The sequence below is a fragment of the Thermobia domestica genome, chromosome 6, assembly GCF_964235325.1.
Source record: "Thermobia domestica chromosome 6, izTheDome1.hap1.1, whole genome shotgun sequence".
Lineage (NCBI taxonomy): Eukaryota > Metazoa > Arthropoda > Insecta > Zygentoma > Lepismatidae > Thermobia > Thermobia domestica.
The window spans coordinates 189,990,119-190,011,878 of record NC_137459.1 but is presented as its reverse complement, the minus strand read 5'-3'; the positions used below and the strand labels follow the sequence as shown (position 1 = coordinate 190,011,878).

Sequence of the window (21,760 nt, the reverse complement as noted above, 5' to 3'; positions counted from 1 at the left end):
AATCTCATCATTATAGACTGCAATTGATAAACTAAACTACTGCTACTTCGTGAAACCCTATAGTGAATAGACGGAATATGTGTATTTAAGAGAAATTACCAAAGAAAATTAGGATAACAAATTTTGATTTCTGATCACATTTATTTTCAAAATTACTTTCAGGTATGTAATACTCGTACACCAGCATTCGTGTTCCATATTATTCTGTTTTTGTTAGTAAAGGTTTTCGTACAGCTGATCTATTATATTCTATTAATAAACTCAAATAATTGTCATAGTAGTTTAGATTGCGAGTAGTGATAGTCATAATAGCAAGTAAAAGAAAACGCTTCATGCTTACTGCTATAAATCACAAAACGTGAATACTTTCGAGAGACAAGGCCCTCCTTTTCAGTTGACCTGAGCTTTAGAAACGTCAAAAAAAAAAAAAAAAAAAAAAAGTCAGAAGGTAAAATGATAAAATGGTAAACCACTTCGCACCCACCAACACTATGGTGAATGAACCTACGTTAAACACTATGAATATAGTCATTGTTGTTACTTTTTCATTCCAACCGGCGGCAGTACGTAGCAACAAGGTCACTCTATGTTGGATTAATTTCCCCTTTGTCCAGATTGATTTCAGGGTTAAATTTATGAATGTAAAAAGAACCAGAGCACAGTTAAGGTTAAATTTATGAATGCGTCAGCGAACAGTGTTTAATGCAGATTCATTTACCATAGTATTCTTGATTGTAAATGTTTGTTCACTTCGAATAATCATTTTTATTCTTTCACCTTCCCACATGTTCTTACGTTTCTAACCTTTTTCAACCTTAAGTCAACTGAAGATGAGGGACGTGTTCTTGAAAGTGCTAATGTTTTGATGATTTATAGCAGCAAATATCAAGTGTTACCTTATATTTGCTCTTGCAAATAATTGTCCTTTCTCTATTAAAATTTACTTATATATTTGTATGAAAATATTTAGTATTTATATACTTTTGGTATTATTATACAACATAACTCATTATTGGTTTTAATTATATTCGCTTATTTCACTTACAGGTCACTTTCGCTGTAAAGTCCTCGCCGTCATACACAGCATTCAGTCGTTGCATAAAGGCTTATGCTGAGCTGTGTGAGCCCACATTTTGTTATTTTGTTGAAGAAATTATTCGGTTCATTTAATGACACTAAAATGGAAGGATTGTTATCTCGTAACATTGCACCATTTAGTGATCCAGTGTATCAGATGAAGTGTGCCACACCTCAGGATGCCGATGAAAAGCCACGCTATGAACGAATCGCCATTGATGGCGATTATCTTAGGCAAGTACCCTTAGTAAGATAATTTTAAGAAGAAACATTTGCTTTCATTACGATGGTTAGTTTTCAATGAGCTCGATTTACAAACCCAATGTGAGCTCTTGTGCAAAGTTCAAAGAATAAACTTATTTTCAACATATTGTAAGCCTTACTTGGTATGTAATAGTTATTATAGTCATGATCTCTTGCTTTCCTGTTATAAATCGAGGGTTCTTTGTTTTGTGTCTGTTTGTGTGTGTGTGTGTGTATTTTTGTATGTATGTATAGTGGTTTTCGAAGCTAAACCAAATTTTCTTATCAGCAGTAAAACTGTCATATGGTTGTTAGCGGCCACGTGCGGTTTATCAACCAGTTGGATGTTGCCGGTATTACAAAAGCTTAACCGCTCTCCCTGTCGCCAGGGTAAACAATGAAGTCTCGAACTATTCTTTCTGAGTGTTGCAAACCAATAAGCAGATACATCAAACCATAATAACCATTTAAAATAGGAATAAAATACGTAGGGGTCTACAGGTCATTCGACAAGTAATTTTCTCTCCTTTTAATATAATAATAATAATAATAATAATAATAATAATAATAATATGATAAGCCGTTTCGGGCTACTGTGCATTTTCGGTAATGCTCGGAAAATAGAATAGATCCTGAACCACACGTTGGACCGACATTGTATTTTTACCCGTATGAATCGGGTTTGCCCGATTGAACCGTATGAATAGGGATGACCTGATAATCCCGTTTTTTATGAAAACAAGCTTAGTCTGTCATTATTGTAAATGATGTGTTGTTTCACTTTATTATCATAACACAAATTGTTCTAATTATCATGTACCAACTCATAACGAGTCTATCGGGTCAAACGGTCCAAACAGGCCAAACACGGGTCAAATGGGTTTATCAGGTCTAAGGATCGAGTAAACCAAACGCAATGGTTATCGGGCGGGTACAGTTTACCCGAAAAGTTCAAGCACTAATTATAGATTAAAGTCAATACTTAAGAGCTCTAATTGTTTGCATTCACCTTTTTTATAGTTAGCTGACCAACGAACTTGCGGATACATAAATATAAATGCCCAAATCTAAATTATTGTATTATATTATTGCAATGAGATTTACTATTAGGAGTTAGCGTGATGCACTAATGTTAGTCTTTTATAAATGTTGTTATTATTATTATTATTATTATTATTATTATTATTATTATTATTATTATTATTATTATTATTATTATTATTATTATTATTTGTTTATGCCCTTCATGCAACTTAGAATCAATCTCACATAAGCACTATATCAGACCAGATTTAACATTATTTTGAAAATTCTCACATAAATAGATAAAATAAACAATTGGAACTTAACACTTCAAGAGTTCAAAACATGTCCTCGTTTTCGTTTCCCTCAGTTTCTGAAGACGAGTGATCTATCTCGATGACAACATGATCTTTGTCTCCATCAAAAATATTTTGCAAGACACGATAACTTTGTTCAATGTCCTGGGAAAACATTATTGTTATTATTATTATTATTATTATTATTATTATTATTATTATTATTATTATTATTATTATTATTCGACAGGCCATCTGGCTATAATGACAATTTAAAACTTTTTCTTTTAAAAAAAGAAATGATTAAAGAGCATTCTATTAAGTACCTAAATCCTCATATGTATTAATGTATGCAGGTTAATATCTGAGTAATAATGCTATCATTATTAATTTTCTGTGTATGGTATCCTAATTTGTAGTTTGTCCAGTTTTTATACACGTGACGAATCACATTAGAAAGAAACTGATCAATTATATATTGACCTGTATAACTATATCTTAAAGTTAGAAATAATATACTTACAAGCAGAGCAGATAAACAGACAGAATCTTTATTAAGCCTATTACTAATATTACATATTATTATTAGCAATAATAATAAAGATAACTAAATTCCTGGCGCAACAGCCTGTAGAAGGCCTGGACTTATGGCACTCATTTCTGTGGGGATTTTAGAGATCTGCACATGCTCGGGCTACTATGATAACCGTAATGGGGTTAGCCATACTGAGAGCTTTATGCAGTTCTACCTGAGTTGGAGCGACAACGCCGGAATCTAGTTACAATGAAGGATTTATGGTAGGGACAAGTAAACCCTTAGATCTTGACCTTCGAGGAAAAAATTGGTTATGTTTCGTCGCGTACTATATGTTGTTTGTTCTATGCTTGAATATAACGTGACTAGTTCTTGATAGACGTGGTTAACTCAGTGTTCAGTGAAACACTGATTCGTTGAGTTGAGTTGATTTTGAGTTTAACATCCCGTTCAGCAGCAAGGCTATATGAGACGTGGACCTACTGATTAATGTGGAATCCGAACCACTTGAGCTCCCGCCGCGAAACTAACCCGGGTCGTCCGCGCCAAAGGCGCGTGCGCTAACCGCTTAACCACGAATGAGCTCAAACACTGATTCGATCCAGAATGTAGTTAATATTGATATTATAAAGTTCTCCAATGAAAGTTCTGTTCAACAAAGTACAAAATGATAATATGTTTCACGTGCAGGGTAGCCAACGTTTAATTTTTCGTGTGAAGGCCTTCCATATTTTTCTCCAGAATACAGTAATGATTTTCTTGTTATAATGAAACAAGACAGATGGAACACTGTTGTTCCGCTATTTAAATTAAAATCTTGAAAAAAGGTAAAATGTCTATTGGACCAAAAACAACGTGGAAATAGTTTTTGTTTTTTTTTTTTTTTTTTTTTTTTTTTTTCAAGAATTTCTTTCTCCATGCTACTATCCATTGCTCACATACCTTTCTACTGTAGTAAACATATTGCTGAGCGTCCCACAAAGATCAAGACAAGTTTTCATTGTATTTTAATAAGGTAGTGGTGAACTTTCGTAGATCCTGAAAGCCTAATTAGTGTTTAATCTATAAAGGTAACCAAGAAAGTTCTGCCGCTTTTTGTGGAGGTGTGTGTTCAATTGGCCATCACACTGTGAGATGAATGCAAATGGAGATAAGGCAAGGGTCAGTTGTTCGTGTGGGTATATCCAACATACTACCTGGTTGTGACAGTTCAGTTACACTGTGAACTTGCGTAAGGACAGAATGAACATAGGACCTCCACAGAGCGTCATAAGTGCGTATATGCTGTACGAGTTCAAACTGGGGTCAAACGCCATTGCAGCGAGGCGGAAGATATGCCAGGCCTTTGGTGAAGGTGTCGTTACTACACGGACAGTGCAGCAGTAGTTTAACAAGTTTAAGGACGGTGATGAAACATTCGAAGACGCATCACATGCCGGAAGACCAACAGATGTACAAAATGAAGATCTTTAGGCAGCAATTGAGGCGAACAGTGGTCAGACATGTGGGGGAACTGGAACTGCAATTCAGTGTGTGTGGAGAAACCATTCGGCAGTACCTCCGTCAAGTTGGGTCGACGGGTCCCACATAATTTGACTCGGGTCAGAAGGCAACCCGAGCAGACACCTGTGTTTCTTTGCTCTCTCGTCTAAGAAAGAGCCATTTCTGGACAGAGTGTTGACGTGATAAGAAATACGTTCTGTACGAAGCTCCACGGCGCCGCCATCATTGATTAGCTTCCCATGAACAAGTTCCAAAACAGCAGAAACCAAGACTGCATCAGAAGAAAGTCCTCCTGTGTGTTTGGTAGGCTGCTCGCGGCATCTTACATCGGAAAATGCTGCCAGCTGGTTAGAGCATCAATGCAACTGTGTACTATGAGCAGTTGAGCTGTGTTCAAGAAAAACTCAAAACTCTGGAGCCAGCAATTCTGAATCGCAAAGGTGTTCTCCTGTTACAGGACAGTGCTAAGCCCCACGTTTCTGGGATGACCAGGGACACCATTCTGCGCCTTAGATGGGAAACACTATTGCGCCCACCATACTTCCCGTACATTGCACCGTCCGATTATCACATGTTCCATTCCTTGGACAATCACATTAGAGGACGCCAGTTCAAATCCCTGATAGAGATGCAAAATGCATTTGATACCTTCTTCGCTTCATGGCTCACCAAGTTCTACCGTGATGGAATCCATGGCCTTACATAACGTTGGCAGAAGGCCGTCGATGCTGATGGGAACTGTTTTTTATCTTCCAGGTACGCCTTAGGTGACATATCGATGTTCGAAGGTGGTGGGTGAATAAGCGTCGGAACTTTCTTGGTTACCTTTATAATTGATCAAACTGTAATATTTAGTGTGGGCCTGGATACCTTAGTCGTTTACACAAGTGTTATGCAATATAACTTTCTCATATAAAACCAGAGCTCCCTTGTGGCTAAGCGGTTAGCGTACGCGCCTTTGGCGTGGGAAATCCGGGTTCGATTCCCGGCGGGAGCTCATGTGGTTTGATTCCACGTTAATCAGTAGGTCCACGTCTCATATAGCCTCATTGCTGAAAGGGACGCTAAACTAAAAATCAAATCCAATCATGTGAAACCAAATATAAGATTACCTCTCTTAACATGTTTTGAATACTGTGTTCATTTTATATACACAGCCAAACTAAAAGATGATTTATATCGTGGAGCATATACAGTGTATTTTAGAACAATGCCGACAACGTTTGGGATGTGATTCCTGACACGAAGAAATGGACTTTAAAGGTCCATAGCTCCAACACTATGGGATCTACCATAGTCGGGCCAAGACTTCACTTCGGAACTAGTATGTGGCGTATCCAAATACCAATGTTTCAGAATCCTAAGGTACTTCCGCAACAATTTTTATAGAGGTAGTTGGTGGGTACTTCAAATTATATGCCCGTAGCCAAACTTTCTCTATAAAAATTGTTGCATCGGTACCACTGGATTTTGGAACATGTATTTTTGGATAGCACACATATTAGTTCCTATGTGAAGTCTTGATCTGACGACGTAGGTCACATAGTATTGAAGCTATGCATTTTTACATGTTTTAGGCAGCCCATAACTCCGAAAGGAAGCATTTATGCACCCAGGTTGGTCTGTACTTTTTGTCTTATCTTGGTGTCAGGAATCACCTAATCGCTGTGGGTGTTGTTTTGAAACACACACACACACATAATCATTTCCCAAGCTTCATTTAGAACGGTCTTACGTTGGAGACTTACGTTAGGGCATTTTTTGTTTTCCTGTAAAGCTCAGCAAGAAGTTCTATTGTGTTCAGGTATCACCTGCACCTGCTAGTTCTTTTTCATATGTTTTCGTCAATTCTAAGACTCTTTGTAAGCGTACTTCGTTTTCTATTTCCAGCTATGCACCAGATGATGATGTAAAGGTTGCCGTATATGTAGCAGCTGCTCCTTTGAGCCCGATGCAGAATTATTTCGAAATCGAAATAATTGACACCGGGCTTGATGGCGGTATTTCTCTCGGCCTGTGCCCGAAGAAACACCCGTTGGACATGCAGTTAGGAAGTACAGCTAACTCAGTAGGCTATCAGATAGAGGACGGAAGGTACGTGTGTTATTGATAATTATAGCTTGTTCTTAAGTTCTTAAAATTTATCAAAGTAACAGAACTTGAGCCTAGTTGTAAAAATGATCCGTTTAACAAATGCGTGTTATACAAATTATAGTTGTGACAACTTTGTTATAAGATGAACTTTTTCTTTTCTTTTCCTTTATTTTTTCTCTCGAAAATTTCACAATTGTTTTGAAACTTCAAAGGATAATTTAATATTTTCAAGTAAGAATTTAAGTATTAAAAAAAATCAAGATAAGCATCAGCTCTTAAATAAGAAAGTATGATGTTTAAAAACAGAATTTCTCCTTAACGAGGGATAATAAGGAGTAAAAAATTAAAAATATTTTGTTCTAATGACAATAAAAGTAACATGATGCCAGATTCTAGCCGTAAATGACGTGAAGCAAATTTACGTTCTTAAGATATGTGATTTTAAAAAGGTCCAAATTTTACATTTTGAAATTGTTATTAAGCATTTTAAAGATTTTCGATTGATGTGTACTTTATATATATAGTTGAGTAATTTTTGTGTGTGGTGTGAATTCCATTTTGTTTGAAGTTCTCTCAGAAACGCTTCATATTTTTCAGAGTATATAAAGGAAGATCGACTGTCATTCCTTTTGGTCCAAGATCTGAGTGTGGAGACCGACTTGGATGTGGTATTAAATTTGACCAAATATCAGACGAAAGGGACATACATTCTACCATGGTGCCTGCGTTTTTTACTAGGAATGGCAAGGAAGTAAGTGTTGCTTCTTTTATTTTAACTAAAAGTTGCATTTAATACCCGTATATATGAAACAATATTTGAGGTGTCACACGAAAATTTGATTGTTCGGCTGGCTGAAATTCAGACACGAATTTCCTTCTTGTCAAGAGGATTCTTTATATCAATTAGCCTATTAGGGACATCATCAGTTGTCAGATGTGTGTGTGCTATTCCAATATTGTGTGTTTTCTATGTTTTATTAAAACAAAAATTTATATATATAAAATTTCAATGATAAAGTAACAATGTGCCTTAAATGGGATGTTTGGAGAGAATACTGGATTTATTTAAAAGTCCAAGCGGACGTAAGCTATTGGTTAGCGTTCGTATTACGCGGTTGGAACGTTCTGGATCCGCACCCAGCAGCTATTCATCTATTTTTTTTCATGATTCTTATTTGCGCCAAACAAATGGCCGGATGATACTTTTAAATTTAGGCCATGATTGACTTGCTTCCACATCCTTTCCCATTGCTATTCTTGTTAGTAGTATTTATTGATAGCACAGACACACACACACACACACAGAAAATATAGAAGTTCTGTGCACCGGAACTCAGGATATGGATGCGATGTATTTTATTACACATAATCCAACTTTCGAAACCCTAGGACGACTGACTGTTAATTTTTTATGGCAGAAACTTTTAAGCGATTTTGGATAGGGGAGCACACGTTTTAGGCCCATAAAACAAATTGACATGGTCAATCGTCCTAAGGTTTCTAAATTTGGATTCTGTATAACAAAATACATCGAATCTATACCCTAGGGTAGAGACCTGCACGGTCCGGGCTCGGCCCGAAACCCGGGCCGGGCTTGGGCGGGCCGACTCTGTTATTTCTTTAGGCTGGGCAGGGCTTGGGCGGGCCGACACTGATTTCTCTTCAGGTCGGGCCAGGCTGGGGCCGATTAGTTGCAATAATTATTGACTTTCATTAAACGATAATTAGAATAAAGGCAAACGTTGAAGAAGTTTGTCCGTGAAAAATGTTACAAAATGAAACTTTTAAAATTTATCGGGCCCGGGCCGGGCTTGGGCCAAGAATTTTAAAAAGACTTACCCGGCCGGGCCGGGCTCGGGCCGAAAGTCTCCAAAACTTTTCGGGCCTAGGCACATTCGGGCTGGATTGGGCTCGGGCCGGAAAATTCGGCCCGTGCAGGTCTCTACCCTAGGGTCTACTGCACAGACCTTTTACTTTTTATTTATTTATTTATTTATTTTATTTTATTTTATTTTATTGTGTGTGTGTGTGTGGCTGTTATTTTTCCAATGCAGAGTGACCTCGTGGCAATTATCTGACAGTTCGATAAACAAATAAATTAATTGTCTATGCAACAATAGACAGTATTTCCGGAATAATAGCAATTTAACTTAGTCTGGAATCGTTCTTGAAATCTGTTATTACTTAATGTAAATATAAAAATAAAGCGATCTTGTGTAGAATCGCACCACAGGAAACCGGCTCAGCCGTGTAAAATGAATTTCGGAACATAGTTATCTCCTACCTCGAACTGAATTTCAGAAGTGTTCCTTTGATTGAAATGTGTATCCTAATGGAGGAGAGGGAAGTCAAAATATATGCTAAAAATTAAGTATCTCTCGAACCGGTCATGTTATGAAGATGACATTTGGTATATAAATTCCTCATTAAGAATAAGCGTGTCCCATCGTTTTTGAAAATTCCCGTTTTTATGGGAGGAGGAGGGACATTTTCTATAATTTCTTTCTTCAGATTGAAAGCGATGTTGCCTGTTCGTTACTGCATCACGCAGAAATGGTTGAACAGATTAAAATGAAATTTAGAGCTTAGTCATTGGCATCAACAGCACATAAACTTTGGGTGGGACTCCGAAAAATAAAATAAAAAATATTCTTCGTATATTGCATTTTAAAGCATTTTTAAGTTAAAAAACGAAACGAAAACTTGAAAATTTTTGTTTTATTTTTATCTTTGATAGTGTAGTTTTTGGAAGATATGGCACTAAAAATTAAACACACACACACAATTTACAGTTTGTTTATTCAAACAGTAAAATTAAAACTTGTTTTACAATTTTAGTTAAACTTAAATGATACCAAATGTATGTCAAAAACAAAATAATGATAAAAAGTAGTGTTAAGTGAATACTCAGAAACAATAAAGTTCTGGGAACTAGTTTTAGCCCTACAAGCCTACAACGAATGTAAATGAGGATCAATAATGTATAGTTAAAGAATTATATATATATATAATAGCTAAACTAGCTTTGCTGCTGACTATTTAAACAAAATCACTTTGTTACTTTACAGTTTGCTCTACCTTCACAGGCCTAAAAACTGATTGTCGTTTTTCACAATTAAAAACTTTTCTCATATCCACTTTGTCTAACATTGTTTTATGGACGTAGCAAACTCCTATATAGTTTTTTGATCATAGGGTGACCTAAGATACTTGAAATATAAGGGGGATGGAAACTGTTTTACAAATAAGGGGGGGGGGGAGCACGTTCCTGATGAGATTGACGCCCGTGAGCATAGTTAATACCTATTTTCAACTGGTTTTCATCATATTACTTTGAATAAAGGGTGTATCCTCAGAGGAGTAAAGAGGGTTCAAAATTTGTGCCATAAATGCAGTGTCTGACGACTCGTCAAGTTTGAAAGATGAAACTCCTCATTATAAATAGGGGGACCCGTGTTCCAGCTGTTTTTCATTTCCATTTTAAGAGGAGGAGCATTTTCCATAATTTCTTTGTTTACATTGAAAGCGACGTTGCCTGTTGTTTATGATCGCATTACATGGAAACGGGTGAACAGATTCAAATGCATTTTAGAACATAGTACCTACCTCGGGTTGAGATCTTATGATGTCCTTTTAATTAAAAGATCTAAGGGAATAGAAGGGTTCAACATTTATTCACAAAATAAGAGCATTTTGTGGATTTCTGTCATTACACTTTCATTCCTCGTGCGAAGAACGGAAATTTCAACTAGTAGTAAATATATGTTTGTAAGATGGATACAAAATGGCGAGCACGAAGCATATCATAATAGTACACATAGAATTGCAAATATAAGTTCTAATTAACGTGAGTCCATTAAAGCTTCGTTTCACAGCTATTCCAACGAAGTGTTTGTTTTCCAAACTTTTAAGAAAGCGTATCTCTGAAACATTCCATGTATTCGGTAAGGTGATTCAGCATCAAGTTAGGAAGCAAAACCATAGAATCCACTATAATAAAACGTAGCTGGGTTACTCGTAAGCAAGGTTGTTAATGAGGTAAAACAACCGAAAATATTTTGGGTTTCGGTCCCGAAACCTAAATAAACTGTTTAAATTCAGTGTGCTTTGAAAAGCCCGGTGTCAGATCTGTCGAAACATCTAAATGAAACTCAACACAAGGTAGAAGATTCAACAAATTTATTGGGTGCCAAAAATGAAATAAAGAGGATCGTTATATATTAATGAAAGGAGGAAAAAATCGGAAGAACCACCAGCTTGAAGAGTGGGAGAGTGAATGGTTGTCCTGGGTAGCGCAGTGGTTAACGCATCGGCATGACACGCCGAAGATCCCGGGTTGGGGTCTCGGTCCAGTCATTCGCTTTTTCACTCTTTGTATATCATTGAATTCGCACCTACAGAGGATTTGGTGTGTCGAAAATCCGATTGTTTCCTCCTTTCATTAATATATAGTGACAATACAAGCGTCAAATGTGTTCTGAATATGGACACTGGATTGTCCAAGCACAACAACTAGGTTGTTGTACAAGTCATCTGATCTAAGTAAAGAGAACCAACTTCAAGAGAGTGTATGGCCGTTCTGAGAAGCGGACTGGGTAGCGTAGTGGTTAACGCATAAGCACTGCACGCCGAATACCCTAGGTTCAAGTCTTGGTACAGTCATTCCATTTATCACTGTTTGTACATTATTGAAGGACTTGTATTTGAAAATTTATTTATGCATTTAAGAAAACCAAAATTAAATTTAGACAAGGGGTGGTTAAGTGGTGAATGGGGAGCAGTAATTACAAACTTCGCACAGCATTGGCATAAGAACAAAAATATCAGCATCAGTTGGCAACCTTCCACTAAAGAACAAAAGAGCGCACCACCACCGTGTGACGTGTGATCACTGAAATTGACCAAGTGTGTTCCCTTGGTAAGCCCGTTCCATTTTATTTTCTGATGTTTTTATCTTTCTTCTTCCTGTTTTTATCCCCCGTGACCAAGAGTGCGGGGGAGAGTCGAAAAACTCGGAATTACAAGTAATATTCAGGCGTTACAGAAATCTTTAAAAAGAATGACATATTAGATTTACTTATTTACCCGCTAGAGTATTTAATATATTTACTATACTTGGTGGTGGGCAAACACCGTGTACGTGAGTTTTCTCTTTTTTTTTTCGTTTCCTCCCACTACTTCATTCCATTCATTTCTCATTATCCCTGCTCCCTTTAGCATAGCCGGCATAAGTGTGGGACGTAAAACTTAAAGAATATATTTACTGTAATTAATAATAAAGTTGTGCAATGTGCGTCCTTATTTGTATATTCAAGACATCTCTTGTGTATTGGGTCATTTGTCTCTCCTCCCTCCCTCCCGCTGGAAAAACAAACTATATCGGTTCTCTTTCCATTCTTCAGTATCTCTATCGTAAACTTCTCCCGAGGTTTCGTAAATCCTTTTTCGGTCATCCTCGCCTGCATTTTTCTCTTCAGTATCTAGAGCACATAGGCGACTCCTACTAGTATAAGTCCACAATATATTCATTTCGTCTCCCGAACAATGCTGTTGGACATGTCAATTCTTAGTTGTAACTTCTCTTTCAGCTGGGAACAACTCTAGTACCAGTGCCATTAGGTGGACTTCATCCTGCTGTTGGTATGCGATCGAGTGGGGAAGAAGTGCGAATACTTCTCGATGCCCAGTGGATATCGGAAGAAGATACCTTTATGTCTGTGGATAATAATGAAGAGGAATGGTTGAGGCTTCATGATATTCGACTAAATGGCCAGGTGAGTTGCGTTGTTTCCCTCTGTCAGCTTGTCTGAATGATTAGTGTGGTTTCGGTTACAGTTTGCATTAACTTATAGGCTGGACATTTTTGTAGCGGGTGTTCTTAAGCATAAATCATAGTAACGCTTAAATTGAAAAGACTAGTTGTTAAGTCTTTTGTCTGAAATGAAGAGTCAGAGTTTCGATTACAAATTATACCCTGTGTGTAGACAAGGTTGTGGAGTACACACAGGGTGTTTTTCCGACTATATTGTTTCACCAATTATTTTATAATTCTACTAGTAACCATCATTCTGTAAGGGATATATCAGAAGGAATATTTTTTAGTTTAATTTCGTGGTGGTACCCTACACATAACGGAAACAAATAGTGTAAGTGAATGATGATGGAGAATTTGGTGGTATAAGAAAGTGGGATAAAACAGAACAACATCAGAAAAACCTACAGGCACAGTGTTGTCAATCACAAATTTACGTGGTCTAGGGTTGAACCTACGATCTTCACGCCAGAAGTGAGCGTTCGAAAACTAACCTATCATGTCTGCTCTTTTTCCCACACAAGAAGTAAGTGTCATCATGTCTGCTTCTTTTCCCACACAAGAAGTAAGTGTCATATATTTAATAAATATCACTGGAGTCGAAGAGTTACTACCGCAGAGCTAAGCACTTATTTCTCTTTCACGACTTTATTTGCATTTGAGTAAAGACGGATTATGTACGCGTAGGAAACTTATTACTTTTGGGGAAATATAGGAATGAAGATATTCGTGCAATGATCAAATTAGAGATTTCGTTAGAAAGTGTTTAACGACTGTCTGTTCCGATATGAACGAGTTTTGCATATCTGTTCTATGGAAAGGCATGAATTGGATGCCGCTGCACACACTACGACCAAATTTCAAACTTAGATTTATAGAGGATTCCGTAGGTTCACGGTTTTCTCTGTGCATCTTACGTAAAAATACTGTACTAGTTGACTAAAATCTACATATTCGATTTTCTTAAAAGCTGCTCTAACGATGACAACGACGATGATGATGATGATGAGATGATGATGATTATTATTACTATTATTATTATTATTATTATTATTATTATTATTATTATTTGTCTCTGGTTCGATCCTTGGACAAATAAGTTTATGGTGGACAACATCATGTCCGTGAGTTTTCTCGGACCATTCCCACATTCTCATTCCACCAATTCTACCATCATCATTCACTTACCTTAATCATCCGTCTCCCTTAGCCTAAAGGACATAATCGTGGGACGTTAAAGTGAAGGATTTCACTTATTTTTTTTTATTTCTTAATTTTATTTTATTATTATTATTATTATTATTATTATTATTATTATTAATTATTATTATTATTATTATTTGTACATTTCATTAATCTCTCCATAAATAACCACCCTAAAAAATATAATTTATTACTAACGGGAATTAGTCATAGCTCTTCCCCCCTGCCGTAACTCCTAATGTTTGCTTTACGCAATGCAAATACGCTCCAAGTTTCTCTAGTTCCCTTAAATCGTGCCACCACCCCAACCATCAGTTCTGGGGTTTGTGAGTTTTGTCTCCGCCATTCCATTATTTGTGCAAAGAGGACAGCTTACTTATAAGCGTAACTCGGAAATAGTATCAGTTCAGAAAGTTAGTGAGGTGAAATCTTATTCCTTTGTTTAGACCTTTGCTGTATAGTTATCTACAAACAGATAATATAAAGATAATTCTGCACAAGCAGTTGATATTTTAGTTTATGAACATACTACTTTAGAAGCTAATGCTACTACCTGTATGTTCTGCATATAAGTTCGACTCCTTGTTAGACCGGTTATCCTGTCTAATATCTAGCAGAATGTTCCATAGTTACACCAGGCAAAAGCTGAAGTAGCGTAAGCGGTTTACAGACCATTCTAAATACAGTTTTTGTCCTTATTACCGTATGGTTTAGTACATGAGTTAACATATACTACCTGAAATCCGTGGTAGTTATATGGCTAGCGTACACATCTTTGGCGCGGGAGATCCATGTTTAATTTCCGGTGGGAGTTCACGTGGTTTGAATCCCACGTTAAGCTGTAAGTCCATATTTCATATAGCTTCAGTGCTGAATGGGACGCAAAACTACACACCAACTAATACTAAATTCAATAAACACTGCCACATTTTAGGTACAGAAAACTCAATTAAATTCTATCAATTTATCGCGCAATATATGAGCATAATACATCACAAACTAAAAGAGGTTTTAAGCCACAAGATCCCCAATAGGGATGTTTTTCGTAACATGGCAGCAACAACATATTCAAGTAGATTCTCTCTCATAGTTTCGAACTTGAAAATATATTGTTTCTGTTGATAGTCTGAAAAATGATCAGAAAATTCTCTATATTAGCCCATTGGTAGAGAATTGTTTATTATAATTATTGTCATTTTATTTTTATGCAAATTGAGAATAACAGGAAGCGCTGGAAACTAAAGCATAGCCCAGCTGCTTACGTGTTGACTTTTACTAATGTCTTTGTTTTGAAGGTGTGAATATTTAAAAGTTGTTAAATTAGGTGTGAAGTACAACATCCTTATTATAAAGATAAAACAATATATATGTCTGTGAGTAACGCCAATATGCAATCTTCAAAACATTTAAGAGCTACGGGTTGCATGAACATCTAGGCGAAAATAGTTAAGTAATTCTGATCCTTATAATAAACATAAGACGCCTGTCTGTCAGTCACGCTAATTCACAATAGTTCACAGTCAGGCTAATAGTTGTTGCTAGCTGTGATAACTCCTGGCCAAGAGATGTCACTAGCATGCAGGCAATTTGGAAACGAGCCGAAGGCCTGGGGGAAACAATTAGTTTAGATTACACACAAACTTGGAACTTTCCTTCCTTCTTGTACGGAAATACCTGCATTCAAACTTGAGCGAATTTTCAGCAGAATATACAGAGGCGTAATACTAGAAGGTAGAGAGAGAATCAGAAAAAACATCGAGAAAGTGCTTCAGTGGAACAGCGCTTAGCGTTTTAGCTGTGTTAGAACAGATGACTACTAAAATGCCTTGTTTAGTTATGGTGCAGTTAAGATTTACTCTGAAATACAAATATAATATGAATTTACGACATGGGTGAGTATGTTGGAGGTGTTTGCTCGAAATTGTACACAGGTAGTGTCAATGCAGTAAGTAAGTTGATCCCACTTGGAATCAAACCCGGAACTGTTCGCCACCAAGAGCGAGAGCGTTAGCGACTACACTACGCGGGGCCACACTTATGTCAGGGTAGTGTATTATCTATAGAGGAATTAGTAACTTGGGAATGATGTACAGATTTTTGCCTTTTCAGCTTATGCATTGAGTGTGTAGGTGCGTTTGAAGAAAGACATGGGAATGTAATCGTTTTAACAAAATGACTACACCTGAAACTCAATGGTTTGAAGAAATGCGTAGTAACCGAGTAGTTACCATACGCTCATTCTATTTAATAGTCTCGGATTCTATATCCGGAGGTTTCACATATTCAAATCAAATGTAACTTTCATTCCATATATATATATATATATATATATATATATACAGAGAGGGAGTGATATCAGTAGCCTTATCTTAAATTTACTAATTAACCTCATTGATGTCAATTAATTCAACTGTGGCTTTTGTTTACTGAACGTGGCAGCAGGCTGGCTGTGATCATGGGACGAAAGGATTTGAACTATGTTTATTAGCCAAAAGTTTATATGCGCACTGAAGAAAAGAAAGAAAAGTTGTCAGAATATCCATGTTTGTAATGTTGGATTGTAAATCTAAACATTGGCTGTTAGGTAATAATACTTTTACTGTATACCTCTAAATTTTTAAATGGATATTTATATATACATTTGTGAATTCTTGTATATAAGCTAATATGATTATATATATATATATATATATATATATATATATATGAAAGCAGTTCTCACAAATATTTTAAGATCGTAGTCCAAGTCCAAGATTATGATTATAAGAAAAAATGTTCTTATAATGAAAATTATTTTTCGTAACAAAAGTGTTTAAAATTGTAATCTGAAGGCGTTTGTTTGGAAACCCACTACTGTTTTCCTGAGTTTTTAATTTTTAGTTTTAATTTTGAGTGCTGTTTTTCTGTAATTACGTTTTCTCTCCCTTCTGATTTCGTTACTGAACGCGGCGTGTAGAAACAGTCAAATAAGGCAATGCAATAAATCTTTCATGTTATTTATATTTGTGAACCTAAACCTCCCAGTTACGCCATCTTCATGTTTAATTTTGTATCCACTGCACACTTATATAGTTTTCGCATTTACCGTAATACTTCTAAAATCAGAATCTTATTTGCTGCTATATTAGAAATAATTAACCAAATTAAATGCTAGTAAAGTAGAAGGTGAGTAGAAAAGAAAACGCATTGCTGATTGCATTTTTTTCCAGGTCCTAGAGTATACAGGAAGAGGAAAAAGTATTATAGATGTTGGTTTAGCTCAAGCGAAATCCGCTTTGAATACAACTTCTCATTACTATGAAATAGAAATCGTCGATCCCGGCGAAAATTGTTATATAGCAATTGGATTAGCTAGAAGGGTAAGATCAGTTTTTCCTCTTATGGCGTTGTGTATATAGTTGTCTCAGGTAGTATAATTGTGTTTTCTCTGTGTTCAGCCTGATGAATTACGCGTGTATTTATTTGTAAAAATCACGAAAATTTAAATATCAAATTAAGAAATGTTAGTATGTTGGAATGCTTCTTTGTTGTCTTTCTTTTTTTTTTCGGTTTTTCGAAATAAACTCCACTAATTTGTTTTATTTGTGTATTTCACGAAATATAACTTTTCTTGAAACATAAGCTTCCCTGTACTAAGAGAGATTCAAAAAATCTATCCTCTGCTACCTTTTGCCAGTTCTCTAAGAAACGGAATATAAAAGATATTCCGTTAATTATTAATTAATTAATCCTTTATTAATTAACGATTTAGAAGCATGAAACAGTAACACTCCTAAAACGTTATAATGAAGTTTCGTGAAGTTGTAGTTATCTGCGGTGTTGAAGTTTCCATTCAACTTCCAGCAAAACAAAGTCAAGTCATAGCATTTCCAAAGTATATGTGATTTTAATTTAGTAAGGCACGAAAGAAACAATATTCTCCATTGAACTTTCTTCGGATTTTGGCTGATACGAACAGGGGCGAGCTATTAGCTTAAAATTTGTAAATATATCTTCACTGTCACCATCTAAATCTCAAATTTTTTAATATCGATTGAAAATTTGTATTTACGCAAATGCGCCAAAGATAGCTCAATTCGTACCTTTGATGTAGGTACTAATTGTAGTTACAGAAGACGACCAATTCTCAAAGTGCACTTACCCTGTGAAAAACCGTACTGCCGACACCGCTTGTCTTTAGTCCAACCACCAGTATTACGCATTATCGCCCAACATTGTTATTTCCGATACAACAAACTACTTTGGAGCACAGAGAGGAAATTACATCCCATTCCTTCCTGCAAATTCTCCATAGACCATTGAGGGTACGGGGGCGGGTATGTTGTAGACCTTGTTTTAACAGTCAAAATGCACAAAACTGTATTGAGTTAGCGGCTGAGCGTTTTACATGGATATCATAAAAGGGGATAACAGAGATTCCCCTTCCCTGTTCCATGTCATGATAACATCGTAAGGATTATCTGGTATTCTTTTCTGGACGGTTTCCATACGAATCCACACCTAGCTCTTGTTGACTTCGTAGAAACGTGAGATGTCTTTCCGATAGACTGGGTCATGATGGATTGCTAGGAGTAGGGAGCATTCACCTTCACGTTTTCGTCCACCTCCAAACTTCCCTCGTAACTGAATCCGCCGACAATTGTGATTTCCTGCTTGAAACTTAATTGGTACTGGTGGTAAAACTTAGTATGTCCCTTGCCAGAGGTTTCACGGTATCTATTTGCCCGAATGTTATCATTATGCGTGAGATAAATGTAGATCTCATCCAATGTCACAACAGTCTCACTTTCTTCCCTCCACTCCCCTTCCCCTAAGTGTCTTTCGTACAGTTTGCGGCACTTTGTCTTACGTTTAGTAATGTGGCGCGGGAGGTTTGAACCCATCGTAGGCCAAGACAGCGACGTAAGACGTGGGTGACTGAACTGCGCTAAATTTCATCTCTGGGTTATAACGTTGGGTAATGAATTCTCTTGGACTGCCAGTCGACGAATTACACGAAACACCTCAGGTATCACTTTCGCTGGTAATCTGGAATTAGCCCCATATGTTGTGGAATGTGTATGCATGGACATTTGTATTTGCTTGGACACGAAGACTTTAGTTGTGGTCCCTCGGACGGTTAAGTCATTTTTAAAACACTGTTTCACTACTCGGTTGTACGAAAAATATGCGTGGGGAAGAGTAATGATGTGCCCTTGCCAATAATGGCACATTTTCTGAGCATTTCATCAGCACCGACACGACACTGTGTCACCTATAAGCTAAAACTTAACTGATAACGACACTGGTTTCATAGTTTTTGTGCAATTACACTTGTGACAGCAGCGTTGTCAAATCAGTCGAATATAAATCGACCAATATTCTATATTTTCAGGCAATAAAATAAATTTAATATATGAAGTGGTTTCGTCTTTTGTCGAGAGTTTCAAAGATACTGTCATTGGATAGAATATATTCTGAAGAGTCACTCAAAAAATACGGTAATTATGCCTGTTGTACTGTATGCTTGCGAAACATGGTCGTTTACTGTGAGAGAAGAACGCAGACTAGAATTGTTTGAGAATAAAATTCTGAGGTGAATATTCAAATGCAGATGGAGATGACGATGGGGCTGCATAATTTATACCATTTACCAAACATGGTTAGGGTCATTAAGTCTAGGACTCTGAGGTGGCAGATCATGTAGGCAGAGTGGAAGAAAGTAGGCTTTCAAAATTTTAACTGAAAAAAACTAGACACAGGTGAGAGGATAATATTAAGGTGGATCTCGCAGAAATGGGAATACAAAGTAGAAACTGGAAGTACTTGGCTAAGGACAGTAGTTAGTGGAGAGTGTTTGTGAATGCAGCATTGAACCTCCGGGTTACATATGCCATAGAGTTAGTTTTATTTATGTATTTGTTTTATTTTTAAGCAATTTTTAAGCTGACCCAGAAAAACTCTTTTAAGGTAGAGGAAACTGAAAGAGATCTGTTCCGATCAAATGAAGAAACAGACACAGAAATCAGTGATATCTCACTTCTTTAAAACCAGTTAATTAAATTGTTCTAACAATCATTTGAATATTGTAAGTTACAGATGTATGTGTATATAATTTTGTAAGTTTCCCTATAGTTAAATGTAAGAGGAAAAGACTGAAAATAATATCATAGTTCATATTCCTAAATGTTCTGTAATTTTTATTTTCAGTGATTCGGATTTTTTCTTCATTTACCTTGCCGTCTTACAAGTTTTTTTTTTTTTTTTTTTTTTTTTTTTCTTTTTTAGGATTATCCGAAACATAGGCATCCTGGGTGGAATAAAGGTTCTATAGCATACCACGCGGACGACGGAAAGATATTCATAGGTAGCGGAGTTGGCGATCCGTTTGGTCCAAGGTGTCACAAAGGAGATATCATGGGTTGTGGAATTATATTTCCTCGCGATTACATTTGTCAGTATGATAGGTAACATTAATTTTACTTAATTCCTTTAAAATATTTATTGACGTTGAAAAATACAAAAACATTGAAGAACTACAGTTAGAGTGCCCTAATCAGATGATTCTAGTGGAAATCTTGTGATTAAGAAGCGATGTCATTTAGCATTCACGCATACGCGCTTGGTTAAGTGATTCAAGTATGAGTTTATCATGGTCTCACATGTTAACATTTTGTTAAAGAATTGAATAAAAGCAGAAATTCTTCGTTTATTAATTCAGGACTTATAGCGAGTCACTTTTTTTTTTTTTTTAACTAAAAGTTACTTTTTTTCAAGTTAGTCACTGAAAGTTACTTTTTTTCAAATATGTCACTAAAAGTTACTTTTTTTGGGAGGTAAAGTGACTTTTGCATTGGCAGTTTTCTAAGAAAAATATTATAAAAGTAAACGGAAAAAGGCAGAAACTTGTTACTCATTACTCTTCTGAAAGCTTCAGTACTTGCCGCCACATGTGAAATAGTCAGCTTTATTCTCACTTTAGCTTTTATTCTTTCTAAAGCGCAGTGGATGGTTAGTGGATGCTTAAGCTCTCAAGGTGGGGTTGAGAACCCTACTGTGTCTATTCTTTCTTCTATCATAATAGTTTTTTAGTTTTCTCTCGTAATAGTTAACGCACCGCTCAACGTTGTGTGTTTGTGTGGTTCATCATGTTCGTCTTGTGTTTCTTGTATGTTCTTCTTAAGAGCAGGTGATGAATTTGAATATTTCATGGCTTTGAGAACTTTCAATGCTAATTTAAATATAATGTCTGGGATGAAGAAATTCGGAAATAGGCCAGAACTGGTTCCACTTACTCTGAAGCTTATTACATCTGCTAGGTCTGCTTACCGTAACTACAAAGCATACTTAGAAAACCTAAGAAAGGAGGAAGCTCAAAAAGAAGAAGTAAAGATGAAACCAAACAACAAACAAAGAGAGAGGTGATGGGGAAATTGACAAAGGAAAAAAGGGACATGATGAGATTTTGGTCACATTTTCGTGTGCTTTTGGTCACTTTTCAACTATTTACAAGAGACCAGACCACTATGAGCCCTGTTAATTGATTAGTTGTGGTTTCATTTATTAATTGATTAGGTGTGGTTTAATCGGGACGTCAGTAGCTGATTTGTCTCCGTCACGATAAGAAATTCTTCGTGATGCCCTGATTTTTATATATAGCATATTTCTGGAGGACACTGGCAAACTTTCTACCTGTGCTTCTCGCATCAAAACAGAAAGTTTGTCTTTCACTTTGCTGAGGGATACATAGTTAGGGAACTATGAGGACGCGGAAGTTGTCGGCCAAATAGTACACTATCTAGAAAGCAAATCTACACAAATTTCGCACATCCATAGTTCCGTAACTATGTCTCTTAACAGAGTGCAAGATCAACTTTTCTCTTGTTTTGGGGAAAGGAATATGTGTGCGAAGTTTGTCTGTTTCCTTCAGAACATCATGTGTATATGTGATAGTATCATTTGAAGTCCGTTTCTAGCTGCGAAGCAGATAATTGA

General features: G+C 36.4%; 1 protein-coding gene across 6 annotated transcripts in view; it reads left to right on the top strand.

Moving 5' to 3' along the window:
* Nucleotides 1–21,760, top strand: part of LOC145688371 (SPRY domain-containing protein 3-like) — a 45,466-nt gene that overhangs the window by 8,494 nt on the left and 15,212 nt on the right. For all 6 annotated transcript variants that reach the window (XM_081762531.1, XM_081762532.1, XM_081762533.1 and 3 more), the window contains 6 exons: nucleotides 1,048–1,311; nucleotides 6,568–6,771; nucleotides 7,369–7,522; nucleotides 12,360–12,545; nucleotides 16,996–17,145; nucleotides 20,054–20,232. In XM_081762531.1, coding sequence (XP_081618657.1) covers nucleotides 1,109–1,311; nucleotides 6,568–6,771; nucleotides 7,369–7,522; nucleotides 12,360–12,545; nucleotides 16,996–17,145; nucleotides 20,054–20,232 — 1,076 coding nt within the window. In that variant the 5' untranslated portion in view covers nucleotides 1,048–1,108. The remainder of the gene's footprint in view (nucleotides 1–1,047; nucleotides 1,312–6,567; nucleotides 6,772–7,368; nucleotides 7,523–12,359; nucleotides 12,546–16,995; nucleotides 17,146–20,053; nucleotides 20,233–21,760) is intronic.